At 50.2% G+C, this 25,781-nt stretch overlaps 4 protein-coding genes across 4 annotated transcripts; 2 read left to right on the top strand and 2 right to left on the bottom strand.

Moving 5' to 3' along the window:
- Positions 1-452: 452 nt before the first annotated feature.
- ALT_5153 (putative MFS monosaccharide transporter) lies at positions 453-3,442 on the top strand (the record flags this gene model as incomplete). The annotated part of the gene is made up of 5 exons (XM_033555417.2): positions 453-596; positions 677-808; positions 866-1,334; positions 1,390-2,641; positions 2,698-3,442. 5 exons carry the CDS (start codon positions 453-455, stop codon positions 3,440-3,442), a joined length of 2,742 nt encoding a protein of 913 aa, XP_033411308.1.
- Positions 3,443-4,087: 645 nt separating this feature from the next.
- ALT_5152 (glutamate dehydrogenase) lies at positions 4,088-5,524 on the bottom strand (the record flags this gene model as incomplete). The annotated part of the gene is made up of 2 exons (XM_033555418.2): positions 4,088-5,418; positions 5,479-5,524. The coding sequence occupies 2 exons, from the start codon at positions 5,522-5,524 to the stop codon at positions 4,088-4,090; spliced, it is 1,377 nt and encodes a 458-aa protein (XP_033411309.2).
- Positions 5,525-11,191: 5,667 nt separating this feature from the next.
- nut1 (putative RNA polymerase II mediator complex subunit Nut1) lies at positions 11,192-17,738 on the top strand (the record flags this gene model as incomplete). Its single annotated transcript, XM_033555420.2, has 7 exons — positions 11,192-11,762; positions 14,755-15,066; positions 15,115-15,365; positions 15,413-15,475; positions 15,524-16,024; positions 16,077-16,608; positions 16,663-17,738. The coding sequence occupies 7 exons, from the start codon at positions 11,192-11,194 to the stop codon at positions 17,736-17,738; spliced, it is 3,306 nt and encodes a 1,101-aa protein (XP_033411311.2).
- A 318-nt stretch (positions 17,739-18,056) lies between these two features.
- ALT_5150 (uncharacterized protein) lies at positions 18,057-18,514 on the bottom strand (the record flags this gene model as incomplete). Its single annotated transcript, XM_089599873.1, has 2 exons — positions 18,057-18,081; positions 18,168-18,514. The coding sequence occupies 2 exons, from the start codon at positions 18,512-18,514 to the stop codon at positions 18,057-18,059; spliced, it is 372 nt and encodes a 123-aa protein (XP_089455750.1).
- Positions 18,515-25,781: the final 7,267 nt, after the last annotated feature.

Below are 25,781 nucleotides of genomic sequence, written 5' to 3'. Positions count from 1 at the left end.
CTCTACCCGTCATTTCTCTTGGTTAACTTTCTTTTCTTCAATTTTCCTAACCTCTCAATCTCCCGATCTCTTCGCATCCCATCTATTATTATTGCTCATTCCAACCTCAGTCCAATTCCTCTTTTGCACTCTTTCCTCGACATCTTCGTCACCTTCCGCTTCTTCTCCGCCCTTCCTTAGGACCTGCGAACCACTAAAGAATTAAGTCCCTACGCTTTTCGCCGTCTTCGGGATTCCCTCAACTGCTGGCCAGTCGTCCCGCTTTCCCCCTTCCGAACTTGCGATTCGGTGACAATGGGGTCGTTTTGCAGTCGAGTCTTGAACATATATCCTCCGTCTGGGAGCTTAATTCTATAGATCGCTTTTGAGCGGGTCTGAAACCTTCGTGGGTTGGTTCTGGGTCCGGAGAGCCAGAGGACAGGCTTCAACTGGTCTGTGCGTGTTCGTCCAGCATGGCGGATCGCAGACCAGAGGTACTGGTCGTCTCGATCATATTTTTCGCTCTCGCGACTGTCTTTGTAGCTCTGCGATTCGTGTCGCGGATCTTCGTCGTGCGGAGGGTTGGCCTGCATGACTATCTGATGCTACTGGCTTGGGTATGTCGCGCACTCTTTGAGGCGTTCCGCAGTCCTCGACGCCTTCCTGGTTGCATGGGAAAGCCGCTAATCATTCTCAGTTGATCGACTTTGGCTTCTCGTTCTCGCTCTTTTACGCGACCAGCAAGGGTCTGGGTCTTCACGACTATGATATCCCACCCGACAATCGACCCGGTCTCAGCCGTGCCGACTATGCCTTTACCGTCCTCTACGTGAGTGATCTGGTCCCTAGAATGCACGAACGGGCGGTCGCTGATGCCATACCCTAGAATCCTGCGTTGATGGCTGTCAAAACTTCCATCCTCGTCTTCTACCTGACCTTGACCAAGGGCGAAAAGGTCTTTCGCTGGGCCAATTACGTGACTCTCTTTGCCGTCAATGCAGCTGGCTTGGCCCTCACTCTCGTCAATGTCTTTCAATGTCATCCGGTGTACGCTGCGTACTCGTATCCTTTGCCGCCGGACGCGCAGTGTATCGATATCCTCACTTTATACCTTTCTTCCTCGCCGGTCAACATCATTACTGATTTAGCCATCTTGTTCATCCCAAACCCGATCTTGACGCAGATGCGCCTACCTCGAAAACAGAAGATTATCCTGGTTATCACCTTCAGCTTCGGTTTCTTCGTGGCCGTGGTCGATGTGATCCGGATCGCCTACATTCAGGATGCGGCCACATCCCGTCAAATCGCGGTCAAAGATCTCCATTATCAATCTGCCTCGGGCGACGATTTTAGCTGTATGACTTCCAACCTATCCGTCGAGTTTTATAGGATCACTGACGGCGCATCTAGGGTACGCATCTCTCTCGTTCATGTGGTCGGTTGTCGAAGTCAACGTGTCGGTCATGTGCGCATGTGTTCCCAGTCTAAAGCCCCTTGTGGCTCGTCTCATCCCGAAGTTGATCAGAGACACGGACGACAACACTCCGAACACGGCTGATGTGGTTCATCCTCCTTCGGTCGAACCTCCCACCGCCTTTCCCCAGGGAGCTGTCGCGGTCCCTGTCAATGTACCGCCGTCGCCTTCGCAATCCGGCAGCACCCGGAATAAACCGTCACGGTCAGGAAGCCGTAGCAGTGGTAGTGTCGCTGACGCCCGAGCAACGCAACCAGGATCCATGGATATGCTGGAGTTCTTGACGTCTCCCGAATCGGTTCGTCACGATGCAGAAGCCAATACGGCTACCCTGACCAGCACGTCTTCTCCGCACAGTATCACTTTTTTCGACTTTGTGAACATGAATAACCCACCCAGCATGCTCAAGTTGACGAACAAAGAATCGATAGCCCCGAACGCCCTGACGACCATCCTTTTCTTTATGTGGGGCTTCGCGTATGGGCTACTGGACATCCTGAACTCTCAATTTCAGCAGATCGTCCGTCTGGACTCGTGGCGCTCCCTTGGTCTTCATGCTGTATACTTTGGTGGGTACTTAGTGGGCCCACCACTGGTCGGTCGAACTGTGCTGAAGCGATGGGGGTTCAAGTCGACATTTATAACGGGCCTATGTATATACGCGTGCGGGACGCTCATCTTCTGGCCCTCGGCCGTATTGACCTCTTATTCTGCCTTTACAGTCTCGAACTTCATCGTAGGCTTCGGCCTCGCGGTGTTGGAGACGGCCGCCAACCCGTTCATTGCTCTCTGCGGGCCGCTGGAGAACTCGGAAATCCGTCTCAATATCTCGCAGGGCGTTCAGGCCATTGGAAGCGTTGTTTCGCCTCTTCTGGCCAAAAAGGTCTTGTTCAAACGAGTCACTGATGTGGGATCCCTGGTCGACATCCAATGGACCTACTTGGGCATCGCCCTGTTCGACGTGCTCCTAGCCGTGGCTTTCTACTATCTGCCCATCCCCGAGGCGTCCGATGATGATTTGGAGGAACTAGCCGATCGTCGCCGCGAGGACAATATGACCAAAGTGCTCGGAGTGCCTGTGGTTTGGTTGACCCTGGGGCTTGGGGTGTTTTCCCAATTCTTCTATGTGGCAGGCCAAGAAGTTCTTTCGCAGAGTTTCGATTCCTTTGTCGTTGCTGCGAATCCAAGGTCAGAATCCCTCCACTGCATTCGATGACCAGCCCAGACCGCTAACCCAATTGTAGCTCTAGCCTAGGCCCTTTCGAATACTTGACGATCGGACACACCGTCTTTGCCGTCGGGCGGTTCCTGACCGCCTTCATGCAGTGGTTCCTGAAACCACGATGGGTTCTGATGCTCTCGTACATTGGCATGATTGTGTTTGCAGTGCTATGCATGAAGACAACCGGCTCCACGGCGGTCGCCATGAGTCTGATGGTCTACCTCTTTGAGAGCGGCGCATTCAGCACGATTTTCGCCCTGTCCCTCCGTGGCACCGCCCGTCATACGAAGACGGCTGCTTCGCTGCTGGCCACGGCCATCAGCGGTGGGGTTTACTTCCCCTTCGCGCAGTACGCCGCCCAGCTTGCCGGGGGTGTTTCCTACTCGTACAGCGTTCTTGTTGCGCTTTTCTGCGCCGGCGCTATCTTTCCCTTGTACTTGAATTTTGTCCCTGCCGCCAAGAAGCAGGTCGATCCCGTCCCCAACGAGTACCTTCGCCGTCACCGCCGTCGTCGGAGCCGCGCGGCCCCAAACCACACCCTCGCTCCCGTTCCCCGCGAAAAGGACAACCCATCAGTTGGCGGGGTCTTATCCCGCCGTCGCAGCGTGCTGAGTGATCCACTTCCTACCATCAGCCTTCCCGAAACAACTTATTCTCCGGTGTCGAGCCCAGGCCGAACGGATCCCCCAAAGAAGCAGTCATCGTCATCATCAGCCAGGAGCGGCGGCGGGCTCATGCACGACCTCGCCCCGTGGCCGGAATCATGACGACTTGTATAATTTTTTTTCTTTCATTTCCGTTATCCCGCATGATACCCAACCTTGGTCGATTTGGAACAAAAAATCTCTTATAGTCTTGTTTAATTCCTTTTTTGAGCATTTAGCGACGGTGTTCCGAGTGACAATGGGGCTATCATATGTTCACGGAGTACATATATGTATATTCGATACCTGAGGGCGGCAGTTTTGTCAGTATTTGCTCACGGGTAGATGAGGGATGGTGTCTGGTATCTGAAGACCGCTAACGACATTTACTTGTAATATATTCCAGTACTAATGATACATGTCTTAATCTAATTCTTTTCATTTGAGAACACAGCAAGCAAGGTCCAAGGGATCTTCGACCGATACGACTGCAGAATTTTCGAGTAAAGATTCCAATCCAATATGTGAATTTGAAGGATTTGAAGAGAATTTTGATAATGGTATATATTGAATCATGATATATGCTAATGCTCTAGATCATGAGAAGTTTATACAAGAATGAAATCCGAACACCCGAAACCCGGCGCCTCTATCGTCCAAATTCAATGCACTTGGGATCAACCAGAAGAGAAGAAAGTAGAAAAAAAAGAAAAGGGGTAATCGCTCAGAAAAAGTCGTCATCATAATCTTGGAAAAGGGGTGATATGTTTACCACCAGTCACCCTGCTCCTTCATGGCCTCGGCAACCTTGGTGAAACCGGCGATGTTGCTACCGGTGACCAGGGAAGGAAGGACGCCCTCGGCGGGAGTGGCGTACTTGACGGCGGTGTCGAGACCGTTGCGGAAGCAGGACTCCATGATGCCCTTGAGGCGGGAGTCGACCTCCTCGGCAGACCAGCTGATGCGGGCGGAGTTCTGGGCCATCTCGAGGCCGGAGACGGCGACACCACCGGCGTTGGCGGCCTTGCCGGGGGCGTACCAGATGGCGGCGGCGCCGGGGTTGGCCTGGCGGTGGGCCTCGAAGATGTCGATGGCGGCCTGGGTGCAGCCCATGTTGGAGCCCTCGGCGATGAACTTGCAGCCGGCGTCGATCAGGGCCTGAGCCTCCTCGCCGGAGACCTCGTTCTGGGTGGCGGAGGGGAGGGCGACGTCGACCTTGCCGACGTGGACCCAGGGGCGGGCACCCTCGATGTACTTGAACTTGGAGGCAAAGGCCTCGGTGGTAGCGACCTCGGACAGCTGCTTGCGGTCGACCTTGAGCTGGGCGATGATCTCGATCTCGGCGGGGGTGAAGCTGCCCTCGCCGTTGACAATCAGGGAGCCCTTGCTGTCGGACAGGGAGACGACGGAACCGCCGAGCTCGATGACCTTGAGAGCAGCGAACTGAGCGACGTTACCGGAACCGGAGATGGCGACGCGCTTGCCGGCAAAGGACTCGGCGCCCTTGGTGGCATACTTGATCATGTGGTCGACGTAGTAGACGACACCGTAGCCGGTGGCCTCGGGACGGATCAGAGAACCACCCCAGCTGCCGCCCTTGCCGGTGAGGACACCCTCCCACTGGTTGCGGATCTTGCGGTACTGGCCGAAGAGGAAACCGATCTCACGACCGGTGACACCAATGTCACCGGCGGGGACGTCGGTATCGGCACCGATGTGCTTGCACAGCTCGGTCATGAAGGCCACGCAGAAGCGACGGATCTCGTTGTCGGACTTGCCCTTGGGGTCGAAGTCGGAACCACCCTTACCACCACCCATGTTCAGGCCGGTCAGAGCATTCTTGAAGATCTGCTCGAAACCAAGGAACTTCAGGATGGACAGGTTGACGGAGGGGTGGAAACGGAGACCACCCTTGTAGGGACCAAGAGCGGAGTTGAACTGGACACGGAATCCACGGTTGATCTGGACCTGGTGGTTGTCATCCTCCCAGACGACACGGAACTGAACCACACGCTCGGGGACGGAGACAACGGCGAGAGCCTTGCGGTATTCAGGGTTCTTCTCGAACAGAGTCGAGTTCTCAAGGGTCGAGGCAAGCTCTGTATTTAATTGTTAGATCATCCTGAAGCCACATCAAAATCTAAGATTGTGTAACACACCCTTGTAAGCCTGCTCGAACTCTGGCTCGTGAGGAAGGTTGGACATTTTGAATATAGTTCGATGGATTGTCTCTGGTATAGGTCAGTCAAGTGGCGACTGTCGAATAACAGTCTGTGGGAAGAGACAATAGGAAGGGAAGAGATGATGAGATGAATGAGCGAGAAAGAAGCGAAGAACAAGAGACGTGGAGATGTATTTATGCTGGAGATGGACGACACAGTAGGAGGGGTTGCGAGGGGCAGCGGAGGACGGCGAAAGAAGGATGCCGGAGTCGGACGAGTGGGAGGACAGCACAACGAGAGGTCGAGATCAGCAGTAGAATTACCGGCATACAAGGCCGGGATTGGGAGGAAACACTGCCAGAACAAAAGGAAAAGGACGGTGATTGGACAGGGGAAACTTCCGAAGTTCGGGTGGAGGTAAGTGTTATTCGATACTTTAAGGTCACAGATTGCAGGCTGCTTATCTATCGGCGGAAACCCGCCCAAGCCTGTCCGCTTTCGGGTTCCGGGAAATCATCGTGGGTGTGGCCACCGGTCAGAGATTTTGTCCTTCCATATCTTTGGCGTTATGGGATTTGATTTGGAAATTGCTGATTATTATTATTGACAGGATCGGATAATTCTACTCCGTAACCCCATTCTCTTATCTCTCCAACCGTAAGAATTGCTAAGGAGATTTAGCGACCGTCCAGCTATGCCAAGCTTTGGTGGCCACTGACTCACACCAACCACATCTGTGATCTGTCAGCACATCACGTGTGGAATAACCCAATGAGGTTGCGTCCCTGGCGGTTCCACAGACCCCATCAGAAATCTTATCTGATCGTTTTACCTGATTATCAGCTGCCACTAACCGCTTTAGTCTACAGCTCGTCTGCCGCCTTTAGTTCTAGGTAACAAAGTACCCCTCGTCTGATTCATTGCTACCTTAATCCATAATAAAGTGCTATCGGGAGAAATCGATCCGATGTGGTGATTTTGTGTCTAGGCGGAAAGCCGCCCACACAATGAGGAAGGGTATTCAACCTCTTTGTACTCCTAAGTAATCAACATTGAATTGCGTTTCCAGGAAAGTATGTGTAGTTATTCTGCAGAATAAGCAAAGTACTCCTAATTGGGGGAAAATCATAGATGGAACACTGTGATCGGGATTCCCCGGTCTACCGGTGAAGCGTGGGCCATCCGCATCCCGTGGGGTTGGGCTTGCACCGCGATCATACGGCCGAGACGGCTTTGTCCAGAGTATTATCCTCGCATATCACCTTTTCACGCGGGGAAATTCGAATTGCCATATAAGACCTCATCGGTGACCGGGTGAGTGCCAGAATCAGACTGCCAGACACTGCAATGTCGCCTGGGGCGGGTAAATGAAATGCAAATGCAACATAGCAGTCTTCGTGGGACTCGTGTCAACTCCGCTCTCGGATAGATCGGACTATGGGCGCCAAGATGGAAGATTGTCTGGCTCCTATGGAGTAATTTTGATGCCTTAGGCAGCTACTCCGGAGTAAGTCTCGTTCTCCGAAGTTTGGTCTTACATTAGATAGTTCCCCTTCCCCCCATATATCAGCATTTCTTCCCTTCCGCGGCATTTGATTGACGATCACCAACCTCATCGTACAACGCTTCAAGATGAACTATTCTTGATTGCTCGCTTATCCCTATTACAGCATACTGCTCAGATTTGATCAAGTTCTTCTGTCTGATGTTCTCGAGGTCGAATAATCTCTTGCTCATACCACAATACTGACCCCTTCTAACGAACCATCTCCACCTGACTGCTCCATATGTTACGCCGTACTGGAGGATCACATGCCAAGCTCTTGTCTAATGCATCGCCTTACCAGGTAACAGGGTCAGACTATTAGCGAAGTAAGGAGCACGGAAATAGAGTGCAGTTGGACGTATCCGATCTCTTCGACTATTTGTTCTTCTTCCTTGAGGATATTACAATAGAACCAGCAGATCCAAGGCCTGCAATAGGGGCGTGGACATGACATGTCACATATGAGTTCAAAGCAATGATCATTGCATCATTCCTACTCTGCTATGCATGCCCCTAGACGCAGATAACTGGATCACTCACCCCTTCACCACCCATTTCGGCCGAAACAGGTACTGACGGGGCGCCGACAGTCCATAGCATGGCAATACAGCCCACTGCCATGCGAGCCTGAACGAGCAGCATGGGAAGGACATGTCAGACTATTGACAATCCTGTATTCATATCCTTCCACACAACCGCATTTCGACGCAATAATAATACCTATCATATCCTCATAGACACATCGAGTGACCGCCAGTATCTATTTGCAGCTCTCACGATGTACGGAGACGCAGTCGAGTCTTCCTACCGCGTCATCCTGTCGATCCTCCTATTCCTCGCTCAGTAAGGAGTGAACCGAGCTGAGACCTCGAAGTACGCCAATCTCATTGCGCAAGTGTCTATCGACCAGGTACGAGGTGGCGAATTCATGCGACCCAACCCCTGGGTTCCAATCCGTCCGCATACAAAACAAGGAATGATTCTCCCCGTAGGCCAATTGAGTAGCGGATATTGCAATGGACAATCTCATTGCTACATATACTGCTCAATCGCAGCTCGATGCAGCATTGTTGCAGGGCTGTCCACTGCAATTCTGATAGAGACGTGGGAATAATATCACCAGAACTGTGAATATGTCATCTCCATTCCATAGACTAAGGGGTACTGTGTACAACGTCCGCATGCCTTGTAGTCTAGTATTGGCTTTGATGGGTACAGTTGATGATGCACGAGCCACCTGTGCGAGCCACGATCCTGTGGCTGTGTCGTCGTATTGCAGATCCTGGGGCGTCAGTATCGGTGTCTCCGAGTTCAACATCCATGCAGAGCTGAGGCCGTATGTTCCTACCAGAGCCCTCAATGGACAGATGTTATTGTCTAAGTCCATGATCGCAAGGTACTTAACAAACTTCTCTAGTGAAGAGGAAGACCGTGGTTCCTGGTTGATCCGGTAATAATCTTGGTACTGTATTGTAGGTATCCGTAATTTGCAACTCAACCGCCTGAAATATATTACACCCGTGGACCATGCATGAAGCGTTATTGTTTTATCGAATCTAGGTAGGGATTGTCGATATGGTCTTCGATAGACTGACCGGTGACTCAACATACCCAGTGTCGAGTCCCAGAGCTGTCACTATTTAGTAGAATGTAGGTGATCGCTTCATGCAGGTAGATTCCTGGAATCGCGCGGCCTAACGGCCCACTATTGGAGCTCGTGCATACTTAGGGAATCTGCTCGATGTGATCAGTCTGATCGGTCTGAAATACATATATCAGGGTAGGGCATAACTAACTGAATAGCGGATTGCGTTGTACAATAACGGTAAACCTGCATATCTCCTTTTCCTGCACAACGACCAATCATTTAGATAGCAACCTGGCTCTAAAGCCATTCGCAGAGAATGCCCATTATGGTATGAAGGATGGCTTCCAAACTGGAGTAGACATTCTCACCGATATTCCAGAAGCATGGCCACGTCCCACCCGCGAGGACGGGACGGGAGCTAGAACTATTAGAAGCTGCTTTGCACTACTATGGGGAACAAATCTCTGCTGGAAAGATATTTCCGGCTTGGCGCATATTACTTGCATTGTAGACGTCGCGGTGATGTATCACTCTCACCGCTCATCTCAACATTTCCTGATTACCTTCGTGTTGCTGGGTAAGAATGTGCGGTTCTACTACTTGGGATAGACGTGTTGTCGTCAGAAGTATGGTAGCGAATGCGGGTAAACCCGATCAACTGGCCATAACAGTGATTAACAGCAATAAACTGTTATCATAGGCTCAAGGCAATGTCCATTGCAGGTTCGCCGTTCAGGCCTATCCTAGGGCATTATGGGTGATGTGGAAGATTGGTACGTCATGCACAGTGTGACAAATCCATGTCCGATAGAGAGCTGAGAAATGATGTGTCGTTCGGTTCAGGCCTGATATATGGCTAGAGGTAGAAGTCCTTGAGTCTGGTCGGCTACAGGGATTCGTATTGAGATGCTCACCGCTGATTGCGTCTCGAGAAGTGATTGAGTTACCAGAGGCATCTCTAGCCATTGGCAAATGTCGGCGGCTCTTCCGCACGCCCAATGGCTCGTAGGCGTTTAAGGAACCCAAAAGGAAGAATCTGGGGCTGTCATGGACAGAGTGAATTAGATACTATCAAGGTTATTTTAAGTGTTCAAATATAATCGATTAGATTGGACGATCTCAGATCTTGGAGGCTGCTTTAGAAACAGGGGCCGTCGAGCGCCTGGTAGGTAAGTATCAACTTTCCCTCCGTATCCCTCCAATGGGAAGGAGCTACCTTACCTAGGTTGGAGGTGGGCTCAGGTACAGGCATGGGTAAGTTTGGTATTACCAGGGTACCAGTCCCAAAATTTTGCAAATAGCAGTCACACACCCAACCAGAACATGACAAAGCCAGTCGGAAAAGTCAACCTAGACAGGGTAATTCTAGGTAACCTGTGAAGACAGTTTCGTCCAATTGATCCTTGGGGCCAGGTCTGAGCCATAGAAATGCCTTCCTTTATCATCGCTTCCAGATGCTGGACAGAGATGTTTCATTTCTGATCCGGGCCAATTTGTTAGGATCCACCAGCAGGAGTGAACGGACACGCGATGAACACGGCTCTTTCGCCACTGGTCACCCCCATTTGCATCCACTGATTCGATTCGCATCGATCTGAGCCTCCACGTCCAATGGACCAGTGTCTCCTTCCGATCAATCTGAATCGAATTACTATGTCTCAGTGCAATCAACTGCTGTAACTGCCGTCCGTCGTTTTCCTTGCTAGCTATGGCCTGTCATTTCTCAATAAAAATTCTAATTACCCACATGTAGAGAGGTACTCGGAAAATGGAATCGTTGGAACGATAGCTGTCTCGATGGTCGAATAATATTTTAGGGACTTAGTGTTCTATATTAGGCCCTCAAATAAACAGTCCTAATTGCTTGATCGGGTAGACCCGTTCCAGCTCTGTTCGCTCTCAACTGGTTAGTTATACAAGTGCGAGTCCCAGCTCCGCTTCTTTTTTTCCCACGCAGCCTCCCTTGTCATCAATTTCTTCTTTTCTCTCTCTTTTCTTCCTGGTCTTCCTGGTTGCAACGATTTGTTACTCGACATATACTTATAGTCCTTTCTGTTTCCTGTTCTCGATGGGTCGGTCCTCCCCGAAGCATTCGTCGGCTCAGTTTCCCCGCTACACACTCGATTTTCAATAATCTCGGTTCGACTACATTAATGGCATAAGCTAGAGATCATCTTGTCTCTAGATGGAGCACACTTAGCAGATGTCTGATAACGATTCCGGCCAAGGTAAAAGCCTAGGTTTTGCCATTAGAAACCTATTCCGCTCCACATCTTCCCCCTCTGAGTCTCCTCGACGAAGGGTGTCTCTCCTGATCCGCCGAGGTAGGAGTGTCTTTGTGAACAAGTAATTCTCTCCCCCGTTTGTTCTGTCCCTCTCCGCTCTACGTCTAGCTGAGCGTTTCCTGGAAACTCCCGAAAGCGCAAAGATCATCACCAGTGGCAGCTTCTTGCAATTCCCTTCGTCTCTTCGAAGACCAGCAGATCAATGGCTAGTTAGGGACCTAGAGCTAAGCCGGGTACTCTCTACACAGAAATCCTTCCGATCAGTCAACTCCCTTGTCTGGGGCCGCCAAAATGGACTCCGCTCAGCAATTCGATCACGCTACTATAATTGACCTCCCTGGGTCGTCCCAGGGAGCAGCGCATGGCACCTTCGATATCTTCGAGTGGTACCCCCACTACCAGAGCTGCCAGCGGTACTTCCTAGACCATGCACAACATAGTGTCACCGTCCAAGCACTGTGCGCGTTTTTGAACATTCGTCTACCCTTCCAACGAATACCGCACCCTGTCTCCAGCTCTTCTAGCAAAGCATCAACCCCTTCTGCAGGACTGCCGTCTTCTGTCTCAGAGTCGTCCCCGCATCCGGCCCCCTCTGTGTCACTCATCCCCTATATTCGACGTCTAGTAGCCACGGGCATGGATTCTCCAGGGGTCCTTCAAGGATTCTTCGGCGATGACTGGACCGCAGGCGTTGGATATCTCCACGAACAGGAACGTCGCAACTATCTCTTCGCTGCGAAGAGCGGCGGCTGGGCTGCCGTTAAGAGAGATTACGATATGCCTCCTTTGGAAACCATTCCCTTCCTGCGGCCCCTGCAAGGGACGGTGGATTCCGAGATCGAGGCCGCGGAGAGAAGTTGGAGTGAGTGGCTTGCAATGGAAGATTGGATGGTTGGACCCCGGGCTCCGGATGCTCTCCGAGATTCCTCTTCACATATTTCGTGTCCTCGAAGCTCAGGAGGGTGACCTCCACGGTGATAATGTCCGATGTTACGTTCCCATCGAATAACCTCTTTGAGATTATTACCCTTCAAAAGGTGTTATATCATACACAACAGACTCGTTCGACCGAGTGAAGTTGGACCTCGCCAAGAGACGATGACCATACACACTGATCATACATTTATCTTGGAGTGCGACAGAGAACCGATGTGCTTCGTCTACACTACCTTGCATCATTCTTGTGAAACGACACTCCCGATGTGTGAAAAGAAGATAACATTGAGAGTTCGAGGTAGCTTCCCGCGCCTAGGTTTGTTCCCTATGGCACGTTCACCGACGACCGAGACAACTGATTCTCGAAATATTTCTTCTATGTAATGCTTCGTCATTGTGTAGATCCAGCCCGACTGAGTCTTTGGAGAATGCACAGGACTTCTCCTGAATGAAGATTTACCGCCAGAATTAATTCATTGTTCGAGGGCTGTGGTAAGCTATGGCCACGGGGTGTTTTCCGGACCAGACCCCCTGAGCCATGCCTTTTACGGCGGACGCGTCTGGATCTGGGAGAAGGATTATGGAACTATTGCTCAAGTTTCCAGGGCAGATTTTCGAGGCTGTCCGATCCATCAATTACTCCTCGACCTGAGACCCCACCGGTTTGTCTCAGTGACCGGTGATTACGACGCCCCCAGGGAGCGGCGTGGGAGGGGACTCAGTCAATTCCTTGGTTTGCTTGTGGAGAAGAATGGGACTCTGGTGGCGGTAGGGGCCGTAGGGCTATCGAGATGCGCTGGTTTTCAGTTACCCACTTGATTTCGGACGGAATTTTGACTACAGATACCTGCTTGAGTGTAGCCTGCATCATCAGTGCTCAGGAGAATACCATGTATAGGTATGATCTGGCCTTGGTTAATCTTTACCTGGTATTCAACATGTTGGACCGGGCGTCTAGCGACCTAGACTCTATCTCACTGTTCCGTGGTTAGGGGTGTTTGAGTCTTCCAGGCTTGAGAGTTTGCAATATTAATAGCTCAGCAATGCAACCAACCAGTGGCATCAGTTGAGTGGCTAGCTGAATGGCGGGTCCAGCAGTTTTAATGATTAAATACAGTGGTGGTATTGATGTTACCAAAAGTTGACGCAGAGGTTTACAAGATATGTGCCACTTTACGCAATATTGCACCTTTGGACAGAATTGCATAATAAGAAGCAAGATTTACCCGTCTACAGAATTACCCGTCTAATTTATCTAGGTTGAAATTCCACGTATCGGCCGAAATACAGGATGAAGTGCCCCTCCCCAGAGTACGTGTAAAACATTTCAATGCCTCGATTCGAATCCCCCACTAGGGCCCTGCAGGCTTCACCCGTCTTGTACTGATGTACATGAAGTTCCTGATTATTCGGAATTATCTTCCTTCATTTTCCAATCTCCGCGGAGATGGCATACACAGAGTCACGACATGCTAATAACTAGGACTGTGTTGCATGAGACTTGCAAATTACGCCGAGTATCCCACGCATTCACACCCAATTCTGAACATTACCTAGGTATCACCACCGATTGCTTGATTGTTGACGACCTACCTATTCCGTAGTGAGAATGTGGGCCGCGTCCCGTGTTTGGGCAGCAAGTCACTCATAGGCTTTGCATTGGAGTCTACTCCATAGTTGATAGTTCTAGATAATTCCAATTGCAGGTCAGTTACAGGACTGAAAGAGGCAAGTCCATTATCAGCGCATGATTGGGCGGGGAGCAAAGGACTAGATTAGCCCCGGTGCGAGCATCTGGCTGATCCGAGATATTATTTGTCCGGAGGTTTTATTAGATCGGGAGTCATGAGCCAATCTTGTGCTTAGCTGGGGATTATTGATGTTAGTGACTATGGGGATCTTCTAGTTTCTTGGTCCACATGCAAATACTCTGTATAGTTGTCGAGTTGTTCTTTGCAACTTATTCTGCAAATTCTTCCAGTATTACAACATGGGTTTGTAGGTAGTCTTTACGCGCGTTGGGCACCTTACGACTGGGAACATCACTGGACTTCATGGGTTTGCTAGCCTTGACATGAGGAATCTCCAGATGGGAGGGTCCAGAGTACAAGATACTTTGCTATTGTCTTATGGTAGTGTTCTCTACTATGTTGATGGTGATTTATAGCTAGTATTTAAGCATTGATCGTGCATGGCTATTATAGTGCTGATGCCTCAGTTTCAAAAATATAGATGCAAATAATCTAGGTTTCTTTTGGTAAAACACTTACTTTAATACATTACTAAAGATGCCGATGCATTTGGCACTCATGAACACTCATCTAACCCTTCCATAGACGCTACCTTCGTACTCACTGCTCTGTTGATCTGTTCTATGGTTGATCTTACAATGACAAGCACCTCAGTTGTCCTGTCCTGTCATGTGACAATTATCATGTGACTCGCCCTTCCAGCCAAACAAATAATGACGCTCAAGTTCCCACCACATACTCCAGACCTGGTATAAGAGTCAGCAAAATGTCTCCCACGAACCAGCGTGGATGACCAAATGCTTATTTATAGATAATCATCTCGTGTCTGCTATGTTTGAATTTAAGCCAGGATGATTGAACCTTCCCAGAATATGACCTCCCCGGTCCAATGGGGAACATTCTTCCATCAATGTTTGATACATCGAATCGATGCCAGCGAGTTCAGAAATCTGTCAAAGCTACTGTTTCAGAAATGTCCGATTGCAGAAACTGCACTGCTTGATGCACTGCTTCAGACTCGGTCCGAGTCCCGCATCAAGTGGGATCCACTACTCCCGCTCTACATAGACTGCCTGTGCCGAATGAGCAGAGTCAGAACGTCTACTGTGCTGACCTCTCTTTTGAAATATTCGTCTATACATGATAAGCCGCAACTGCCTACGTCAGAGGGCAAAGACGGTTCCAAATGCTATACTTTGATGACTGATATTCGAGTCATCCAAGATGCCATGCTTTCTGTATCAACGGGAAGTACTCCCAAAACTAACGCAGAAGCTATCGCAATTTTCTTTTCTATTATTGACTGGATCCATGCGGTTGTCTCGTGGCACAACAGTCATTTCGATCCCGGTCAACACTCGAGTGGAATGATGAGTTCGCCAGATGTGGTGTCGCTGTTCGAATCGTTGGGCATTCTCCTCGCTGCTCTGTCTGGAACCGGAAAGGGATTAGAGGTTCTTTCAGCCGAGTCTCATGAAGGTATGTCACATCACTTCCTGAGAGCTAAGTTAATCTCACACGCTGCAGGGTTAAAGGTCAAGCTGGGCCAAGCGCTCTCGGCATATCTCCCCCTCTGCGTTGAGGTGTCGTTACCTCTGCGTAACAGGTTGGATGGTCTCCAAAAGGAATTCAATCTGTACGGGGAACGGGCGCCAAAGTCCTTGGATGTTCCAATGATGGAGAACATGAATGTCAACGCTCTGCAATTTGAGGCGTCCGTCATGGATGGACCAGTGATCAACTCGAGAGCAGGTCTCTACGTCTTTATTAATGCGATGGTAGGTATCTCTTTTTGGTGATTGGCTGCACAAAGCTGACCTTTTAGCTCGTGGGCCGGCCCCTAGTGGATGATGGTATGCTGATCAACTATCTCGCCAATCGATACGGAGTAGGTACCGTGCCGTCCCGGTAAGATAGGGTCGACTGACATATGTAGGGACACTACGAAGCTCTCATCGAGGAAATCCTCACCGCTGCTTTTGACGTCCTGTCAAACGGCATGTATCGCAATGAATCCAGTCGAACGATGTTCGTCTTTCGCTCCTTCTTGGTCAACAAGCTCCCCGCGTTCTTTGCAGCCATGTTAGCGTCGACCATGGTCTCCATCCCGATGGAAATGTGCATCAGTCATGCTCTGAGCCGACTTGACCCCAACACCTTCCCGTCATTTTCTCAGATGTTCGAAATGCAAGGCAACACGGTCCTGTCCGACGTGCGGCAAGAATTTTTGTTCGCCTGTGCCTCGCACAAACTGATACCCGAATCCAGCATAGAACGCTTGTTGGGTGAGAATCCCATGCAAACTCTTCCTGTGGGGTATAACAAGGACGAACTGGTGTCTCAGATCAACGCCAATCCTGAACGTGCGGAGCAGTTGATCAACGAGATTGAGTCTATGGAGGGAAATGCAGGAGCGATCATTGGCGCAATCACAGAGGTTTGTCCTTGCGTCATAATTTGATTGGCACGGTGTCGGCTAACGAAGACAGGTCATGCATAATCTCTGCAGCCAGAAAGAAAGCATGACATTGAAGAACATTTGCAATTCGCTATCTCGGCGGCCTCAGGCGCTGGACGTGGTTTTGATTTTCCGAAACCCAAAGCAGGTTCTGCAGCCGCTCTGCGCTTTACTGGACTCGTGGCACTGGGACGAGGATCAAGGCGAGAATCAACCGGTGTACGATGAGTTTGGAAGTATTCTGCTGCTTGTGCTGGCCTTCAAGTACCGATTTGATCTGCGACCAGCCGATCTGGGGATCTCAAGTAATGATTCCTTTGTGCTCAGACTGCTCGAGCGAGGATCCTGCAGCCAGAAACTCGATGCTCTGGATGAGAAACAGAACAAGAACCTGGGCTCCTGGATTGCAGCTCTGTTCATCGCCGAAGGCATTAGTGAGGAGACCATGTCGGCGTGCAGTCCACAGGAGTTCTATCTGCTTGTGGCTACACTGTTCAGTCAGAGCCTGGAGGCATGTGAGACCGGAAAGCTCGAGTTTGATACTCTGAAAGGGGGCTTTGAATGTATGTTAATTGGTCTGGACTAATGGACTACTGGAAAGATACTGACATGAGTAGATCTGCTCGAGCCGTTTCTCTTACCGTCTCTCATCTTCGCGCTGACATGGTTGGGGAACCATATCTGGGAGACGGAACTCGACCCCTCGATCCCCTTAAAGGCGCTACATTCCTTGGTGAATCCGAGTTCGATCTCTGGCGAAGCCAGAGAGATCCACCGGACCGTGCTGAACATCACTGCTCGCACGCTGGAAGAGCAGCTCAAAGATGTCCGCACGCGACACCCGTCGCGCACCGATATCAAACCGATCCTCGACTCCCTGGAGCCCTGCCTATCGTTCCAACGGGTGGGCAGCAGCCACCGCTCCGAACTGGAGAGTTGGACGACGCATTCCGGCGGCGGCCTGCTAGGCAGCATCCGCAGCACGTTCCAGTCCCTGGTGCTATGGAGCACAAACCCAGAGGTCAGCATGGCACCTCCTCCGTACACGCATCGCCAGCTGATCGCCGGCGTGCGGATGCTGGGGGCGTCGCGCGTGTTTCCCGCCTTGATCGAGGAGCTGAAGCTCCAGACCGAGGCAGGCAACGGCCCCCTGGCGCTGGACCTGGCCGCGACGCTGATCTGCGCGCCCATGGCGGAGACCTTTTCTGTCGAGCAGAACAGCCACCAGCCTGTGGACCCGAACAAGGAAGCGCTGCCGCGGTGCGGGATCCTGACCCTGCGCGACGTGCTGGCGCTGCAGCACGAGAACGTGCCCAAGATCTCGGAGAAGGACCCCCTGCGCGCGGAGGTGATCGTGCGGCTGTACCGGCGGGTCAACGCGCTGCTGGCGCCGCCGTCTCAGGTTCCTAATCTCGATGTCAACAACATCATCCAGAACATGCAGCTGGGGGGTGTTGGTGTGGGTGTGGGCGCCGGCCAGATGGAGCTGGATGCCGCGGGGGCCGCCGACGATGGAGTCGGACCCGACGATGCAGAGAACATCCATCGCATGATTGACAATGCGGCGGCGGCAGCGGGGCTAGATTCGTCTGGGACGGGGCTTGACACGAGTATTGACGATGTACTGAATGCGGCGGATATGGCGGTTGGGAACCCGGAGTTTTTGGATCTGGATATGGAGGGGATGTTCTAGGTATACAGTGATCTAAGTTATGCAGGAGGAAACTGAATCCATTATAAAAACGCCAACGCCGGCAAGGACCCTGACCATCCTGTACCGTTCATTGGACTATAATACACCCCAAATCCTTTTCACCGAGCGAAATGAAAGACCCAACCACCAACAGTAAACCCGATCAAACCAACTCCAGCCCAAGGAGACCTGCAGAATATATTAGCAAACATATACAAAAACAAGAAAGACAGGTTAGAAGGCAAGACAGCACCTCTTAACACCAAGTAAATTATAATCTTATATAAAGGAAACCCACTATAACCTCCACCCTGCCCGTCACTTCACCCAGTTCCGTGCAGACCTGCTCATACAGGCCGATTCTTATGCCTCATATTCGGCAAATCAACTAAACACTGCATCAGCAAACAGCAATCAGCGGCCACATACCCGTGGGCAAACCAAGCGGGTGTCATACCTTTAACCTCCTCCTTGATCATTTTGTAAAAGTCACTAAGCGGCGAATTCGCAAGCATGCTATCGACATCTAGAGGCTCGGGCTTAGGCAACGGAGGCAACGGCAAGTCCAATGGTGAATCAAACGGCGATGGCAGCAGCGAGTCCAGAGCTTCTGCTTCTGGTTCGGCTTCTGCTTCTGCTTCTGCATCTGCTTCTGGTCCTAGTTCCTGGCGGGTGTGGAGGGTCGAAATCGGACTTTGGATGGGGGCTGCCCAGGCGATGGCCACGGAGAGGAGGAGGAGGAGGAGTGATAGGTGGGGTTTTATTTTTAGTTCCATGGTGAGATCGATATCATGTACAAGTTGCTAGTCTGTGGGTTGACTACGGTCAAGAAGAAATGAGGATGAGGATGTTGGTCGTGTTGCCGGGGGGGTGATATATGTCCCCCCGTCTGTGTGTCAATTGTCCACAGTGAGGTTGGGCCTGGTATGCGCTACGCGAGGATCGACGCGTTTGTCCTTTTCTTTTTTGTGTCTTATGTTGGATGGGGTGGGATGGCCGGTGATGGTACCTTATCCCTTGATGCGGTTATTAGGTAGTTACAACCTCCGCGGGTTGTGGTCAGCTACAGCTACGGATACCAGGTACTTTGTATTCTGTACGGTGATGGATGAGTTCCTTTAGTAGTGGGATTTCTGGGAATCAGACACTATAAGCAGTATCGAAGTTCAATTGTCGACTGTGAAGTGAGCGCGTATAACTGAGAGTCTGTGAGGGCAAGGTGCCCCGGCCTGATTGTGGCTGGAGGAATGCGAAGGATGCATTTCTCCGTCAATGAGCAATGTAGACTATATTCCGTCTCGTGCATTGGGCAGATTTCAAGAATGGAGATTGAAAGAAACTATTGTATAATGATATTGTGATCTGGTCTGCTTATGACCCCGGTCTGCTATTGCTAAATATACAACCACGAAAGGTAGGGCAGATGCAGATGCAGATACAGCATATATGGGTTTGCAGTCCAGAATCGAACTGAGCTGTAGCTATCGAATCCATATTGGACAGAAGAATAGCTACGCCGAGACGTTATCCAGATAATGCATGAAATTATAGCTGACTTGTCAATTCAGTCAATGGTCAATATGACAGCTAGTTCCGCCGCACGAGACACTAGGCTCCACAGCATGCATAACGCGGCAGCAAAACCAAAGCTGCCAATTGCCAGATTGACTTGATTTGGCTACTTCAAACTAAGTGCTTAGTGCGAGTGCAAACTGCAGATTTGACAAGCCCCGTCCTGCAGCCTCTTCGTTTCTATCACACCGATCGACGTGTGCACGTGAAAGGAGAGCGCGCCAGCCGTCGCTGTCGAGTCAGACGCCAGAAATCGCAAGGCTGAAGATGCAGATGGCCAAAATACTAGGCTATATCCGAAGCCATTCTGCAGCCACCTTAGCAATCAAGCATGCATGATGCATCGGGTTGTCTGCATCTGGTAACCGTGTCCCGACAGGCTGTGATCACCAGGAACGAGGCGGCCATCTGCACGAGGTCTTGTGTTGATGAGTCTTATCATTGGAGGATATTCGACGTGATGAATCTCGCAGGAACAATCTGGCCTCGGCTTCAGCCTGTCTGCCATCTAGACTTGCCGACTCCGCAGCACCCCGACTCCAAGTTTCAGCAAGTGACAGGAACAGGAGAAAATGTGATCGGTTTCCTGTAAAGTTGAACTTCATATTCAGTACTTTGCGCAGAATGGACCTGCAGAATGTGATATGCAAGCGCGGAAACAAACTCACTCACCACAGTTTTGATTGACATTGTTTCGGTCGGACTTGGACTAGAATCAGCGATCGCAGATTGCTCAACAGCCCTGAAGAGAACCCCTGTTATTATTCAAGCCTCGTTTGGCTTCAACCTTAATGAATGAGTCCACGTTGACGACAGGGGAGCATGCCATTCAGTATAACAAGCTTAAATAATTAGTAACCCTTGTCACTAGAACTGCATTCCACTCTGTATTGTAGCATTGGGCATCTGTGCAGAGTCAGCAGCACCTGGATGCTCGCCTCCAGATACCAGCCCTCTGGTCATTGGCCAATACTTCTGGGAGAAAAAAGAAAATAGAAACTCAACCGACGCGTCATTATTGACAATTGCACGGGGCGGATCATGTCAATCGTACCTAATTATCCAGTGAACCCGGCACGATCAGTGGAGTTGCACGGCAACTGGTAAACTCAAGTAACCGTACATCCATAAGGCCGGACCAACCACTGGGGAAGTGTAATATTTTCCCCCACTCCCAGTCCGATGACGGGCACTGAGAAGGACGTTCAGTCTGTCAGGTCCCCGACTGGATTGGCCAATGGACGTTCGTGACATAGCCATATGCCGGCCCCTGCAGAAGTGTACAAGCCGTCGCACTGAAGAACCAATGGACAGAAGAAGGGTGGACTGGTGGGGCGGAAGTGGAGGAGTGAACGTGCAGACTGCAGAGTCGAACAATGCTATTATTGCTGCCAGCTTTGAAGCCTTTGATTTGTGAGTTCAGCACCTCGGTTGAGCAGTTCTCAACAGCATTCACAGTGGTCATCCACTCTGCACAAGAGGTGACTCCTACATCTGCATCTGGAAGAACAATTCCGTGCTCGAGGTAAAGGAGCATCCAGTCTGAGCCATAGAAATCATCAAGAAATAACATAGACAGTGCGCATAGACCTGTATGTCGAACATGAACCGAATCACCTATACCTTTCATTGGGTCAAGGCAATGAAGCTGGCGGTACGGAGGTCAACGTAGTAACAGAATATCCCTCAGATCTGTCTCCAGGAAGTGTAGACAATCTGCATCCCTGTGCACGACAATATACAGCATAATTCTGCACATATAGTACCGGCTGTCTGGGACCTAAAGCGGCTTTCCTAGTTCCACAGTTCGTTTGGTGATGACTGTCGATTTCGATCCCGTCTCTGCGGATGATTGTGGACAAGGACCCCACCTTGTCCACAACCACGATCGATTATCAGCCTTTGCGAGACCAAAGTGCTCCGATGAGGGGTCCATCGAAAACTAGACAATGTCGAATATCAGGCATCATGGAGGAATACCAATGGGCGGGTGGAGCGAACTAAGTAGCTACTCCATAGAGGCAGTATGAAACACGCCGCTTCAGGATGTTCGAAGGATTGGGTGAGTCCCATTTAACCTTTGAGTCGGACTGAACTTTGAACCAAGCTGAAGAAAACTAATTGTACTCTGCATCTGGTGGATACCGATTCAGCGTTAGAAGTTTCTGAGCAAACTATAAACCAGGACGAACAGCTGACAGCAGCACGTGAGGAGGTATATACTTGGTGCCTGCAAGTCCAGGCAGTAAGGCAGTAGCTATTAGTCTAAGCTAGATTCAATAATTACCCCTGAGTGCCTTCTCCCTTGGCCATCACAGCTCGAGTATGCACTTTGTCTTTTTACTATTTGTGTCACGGAACTGTCCTTACCACGCGGTGTTTTGACAGATAACCGCTGGACATGTCTACGAGTAAGGTGTTTCTCCTGTCTAGACCATTTTGAAGACTGCGTACGGAGTAGTCTCAGACTCATACAGCAGTCCTCTCTCCCAAAGAGGTAACTCCTAACCCAGTTGAGATAAAGAACACCTCTGCGGTCTCCATCATGAGTTCCATCCGTGTCCCAATATGGAAATGATGGACAAACAGGCAATATCGTGCCGTCCCAGGTGTTGCTCTGGTTGCTCCAGTGAACTGGTTTGGCCGAATCCTTCTAATTTCAATGTCCAATGACCCTGCCCCTGGCAGTAGCACCTAACATCATGAGAGTGTTTGTCCATGAGACCAAGTCCACAGTCATAGAACTCCACGAGGAGCCACACAACCGGACGTATGATTGTGGACAGTGACTGCGGTACGGCGGCAGATCCAGACCGAGGCCTAAGCCGCGGGATGGAAAATAAGCCCCTGTTCGCCCCCTGGCTTTTAGTGACTAGTGTTAGTGTCGGTGACCGGGGACTGGAACGTCGGCCCTAAGCAGTCAAGCGCATGCGTGGGTTAATCTATTTTCGCCATGGATTCGAGTCATGACCAGATCAACAATGATCACCAGGGTCAGGCGAATCTCGCCATTGATATTGTTTTGTTTCCTGAACCAAGAGGTGGCGAACCATGGTCGCGCTTCGAGTTGCCTTTTGGTAGCTTCGGAGCCGACTTGACGTTCGGTAGTTGTTGGAGCATCCTTGTAGCGGCTGCTAACAAGGACTCTGTAGGTTAGGAGCAGGTAGCTAGCTCCATGTGCAGCGCTTAGCTAGCTAGCTCTTGAGCAGACAAAGAAACGGTGGCAAACGGCCAGGGCCTCTGAAGAGCTTAGAGCCTTAGCCCGCATATAACAGCGAGCACGTGCGCCCTGTGATAGGCTGCTCAGTCTGAGCTGTTGCTGGAGTTTTGGTTAGGGACGGGAACACACGGTCCTTTACCTATCTTGGGTGACCTACCTACCTAAATAAGCTAAGGTAGTGTCTGGTGCGAGGCGAAATAAGCAAAGCTCAGGATGCTGGACTCTCCGTGCTATCGACATATATCCTCTTATCCAGTTGCCTATCTAGTCTTGTTTGGAGTCTAAATTCTGGACACTCTGGGTCGGAAGCTGCGGAATCTACGGTCGGCAACTATCATCGCTTCAAGCCGATTCCCAGTAGTAGATTGTATGAGGGACAACGGTAGATGGTCCACTACGCTCCTAGAAAATAGTAGTAGTAGTCAGGCCACAATGATTAGATCGATCCAGAGAAGCAACGCTTCCCGTCTGAACAAGCTCCTGGCAACGACAAGGGCCCCTGGAGGGACTTCCTCCAGACGCCGCGTCACGAAGGATTTTCAAGTGTCGCGCGGTTTATTCTCCAATCCGAGGCACGGGCGGCAAGACCAAAATACGTACCCGGCCCACCGCAAGATGTCATTGCCTTTTGTCTTTGCCTCAGTCTCTTGGGTGACGGGACGACTGGACTCAAAATTGGATTTTGGGGCCAAGCCGCCAGACGAAGTACTCTGGGGCCGGGGAACATGCCGTAGCCTGGTGGCAAGGGCTTTAGTCCTACTACAGTTACTCCCACGTAGTTCTGCTACTGCTATATCGGGCCTTGTGCATCAGACCATCGCGGGATCGTGTGCTTTTACAATATCAGGATCAGGATCAGGATGCGATGCGATGGAGCTTGCTATCTTGTTATTTATCGTAGACCCGCAGAATGTAGGAACTATCTAATATCGAGATCCTAGGATCGTCCCTGCATCAGTAGTACTGATATTGAATATATATTTGCATCTATTAGTACCTTGGACCCAATCTTTGCAAATCATGCGAATCATCCAAGCAACTGACCAAGTGTAGCATGTAGACGAGTTATAGCCACAACTGAGCTCACATGGCGAAAATCGTACTCGATCCCTTGTGTTGTATCCACAAGTAGTAAATCCTTCCCTAAAGGTGATACAACCAGAAAGTATATTACCGATTAGCCCGCCCCGGACCAGGTCGCTGGTATTCCAGGGGAGTGGATCGGCGATAAGGTGTCCTGTGTCTGTGTGACTGTCCTGTCTCTGGTGTCTGGCTGTCTGGCCATCATATTATCTCCCATCATATTCTATGTCATTGTAAATCATCTGACATGTCCGATGTATGGAGTGCTAGCGAGTCCCAGACAAGTTTTGACGTATGCGTGAAATGAAGCTATGGAAGTGTGAAACGGGCATATCAGATCCGCCCTTGCGTCGTCAAATCATCCAATACTACGGAGTACGGAGTATACCTACGGAGTACGCAGTCGTAAGCGACGCGGAAGACTGCCCTGTAAGGTAGGTATGCCATGAACTTTGGGATTATCCGATAATTGGGACTTTCCCTGAAGAGGCCAACGATGTTAACGGTGTTGATCATTGTTGCTGCCTACCGTGGGTCAAGACGGCATGGCAGAGATGCACAGTGTATCTACTCTGTAGATATGTCTTGATTGAAGACTTTGTGACATATATCGAACCTCAATAATAAGTATTCCGAAATTTCAAGCGCCTTTGCGTACTCTCGTTCAAGATTATTTCGAACTCAGGGACTGGTTGGCCTGGATGAAAAACTGGACACTCATGCTGTGGCAGGCTCGTAATGATATTGCCTGATAGTGGGGGCGGTTATATATAGACACTCTTAGATACAGTCGTAAGTTGTTTTGAATGCATACAATTGGCAGTATCTATGATGAGTTACTGCCAGCCACTAATCGTGTATACTGTGTAACCTGATTAATATACTCCGTAGATTCAGATACTTTATCAGGTAGAAGAGTGTTAGACTGGATATGTGACAAAGTAGAAAGCTATCTACCTAGAAATCCGTACTTAGTACTTCGTACTAGTGACATGTGGGAGGATCAGGCCCGTCTCCGCGACAGTTGACAGCTCCAATCTCAAAAGCCCCGTTAGTCAGGAAATGAGCTCCTTTTCTGGGACTGACTTCCCCTTTGGTTTTGCTGCATTCTGCTATTGCCAAACACTAAATTTTCGATCTGTTCTTCTTGCATTTGTGCGAGCCAGAGAATGGTAAAGAACCATGTCGAAAGCAAAGTCAACCGCACCAGCGAGGTAGAGAAGTACTCCTCGCATTGTTTATATTAAGTCGTCCTAAATATGAGTCTGCCACCAACGCGTCGAGAAGTACCTTCGACTCGACACAGTTGCTGCGCCGTCGATCCCCACACACAGCTTGAACTACGGACACGTACCGGAACTGCCAAGCAAAAGGCAAATTTCGCTCTCTCAAAGGATTGATCAAACACTTCGATTCAGGATCAATCTCTGTAGACTTTGACGGCAACGTGAGAGGGAGAGGTCGGCCAACTTGAGCTCGCCACAGAAAAGAAGGGAGCATTTGTTTACTACTTGCTGGATAGATATCTATCTGGACTACCTAGACTCAGTCCTTGACTATGCTAAGGAAACTGTCTAATTCCTGGCGGGGTTTGCCTCTGTTGTTTGTCCCATATGCGGGTCTTTGCACAGTGGAACCGCAGGACTCAGCGTTGGCTAAGGTATTTTTTATGGTGTTTACGTCCTCGCATTGGTAGGTACATTTAATCTATTTCTCGAAATATAATAGGCCGATTTATTAATATAAATACCAAATATCACGTCAATTCCCTTTTTTTCCGTGGCTAAGGACAAGGATCGTGATTATAGTTGGAGTAGTCGGACAGGGAGAAAAGGGACTCGGTCCGTTTGGATCGTCCTCGAGCCGTTTCTTAGTCTGTGATAATGTGATCACTTTGATAGATATTTTCCACTGAATGCGTGATAGAGGTTCCAGTTCCCCCCAGTCTTCAAACCAGTGATCATTTTAGGATCGGTTTAGTCTTCGATTCAGCACGGCACCGTACGAGTAGTACATCGTCATCTTCCAACCAAATGGGGGATCACCAGGACCTTGGAGTTTGGGCAGAACTCTGGACTAATGTGATGGAAGATCACTTACCAAATCCATCCTAGCATATTCTGATTTTGGCTCTGGCGACCTTCGTTAGCTTGCGTTTCGTCGACGGT

The sequence above is a fragment of the Aspergillus lentulus genome (genome assembly GCF_001445615.1).
Source record: "Aspergillus lentulus DNA, contig: Alt09, strain: IFM 54703, whole genome shotgun sequence".
Taxonomy (NCBI): domain Eukaryota; kingdom Fungi; phylum Ascomycota; class Eurotiomycetes; order Eurotiales; family Aspergillaceae; genus Aspergillus; species Aspergillus lentulus.
The sequence above is the reverse complement of the archived record's forward strand: the minus strand, read 5'-3'. Positions and strand labels throughout refer to the sequence as shown.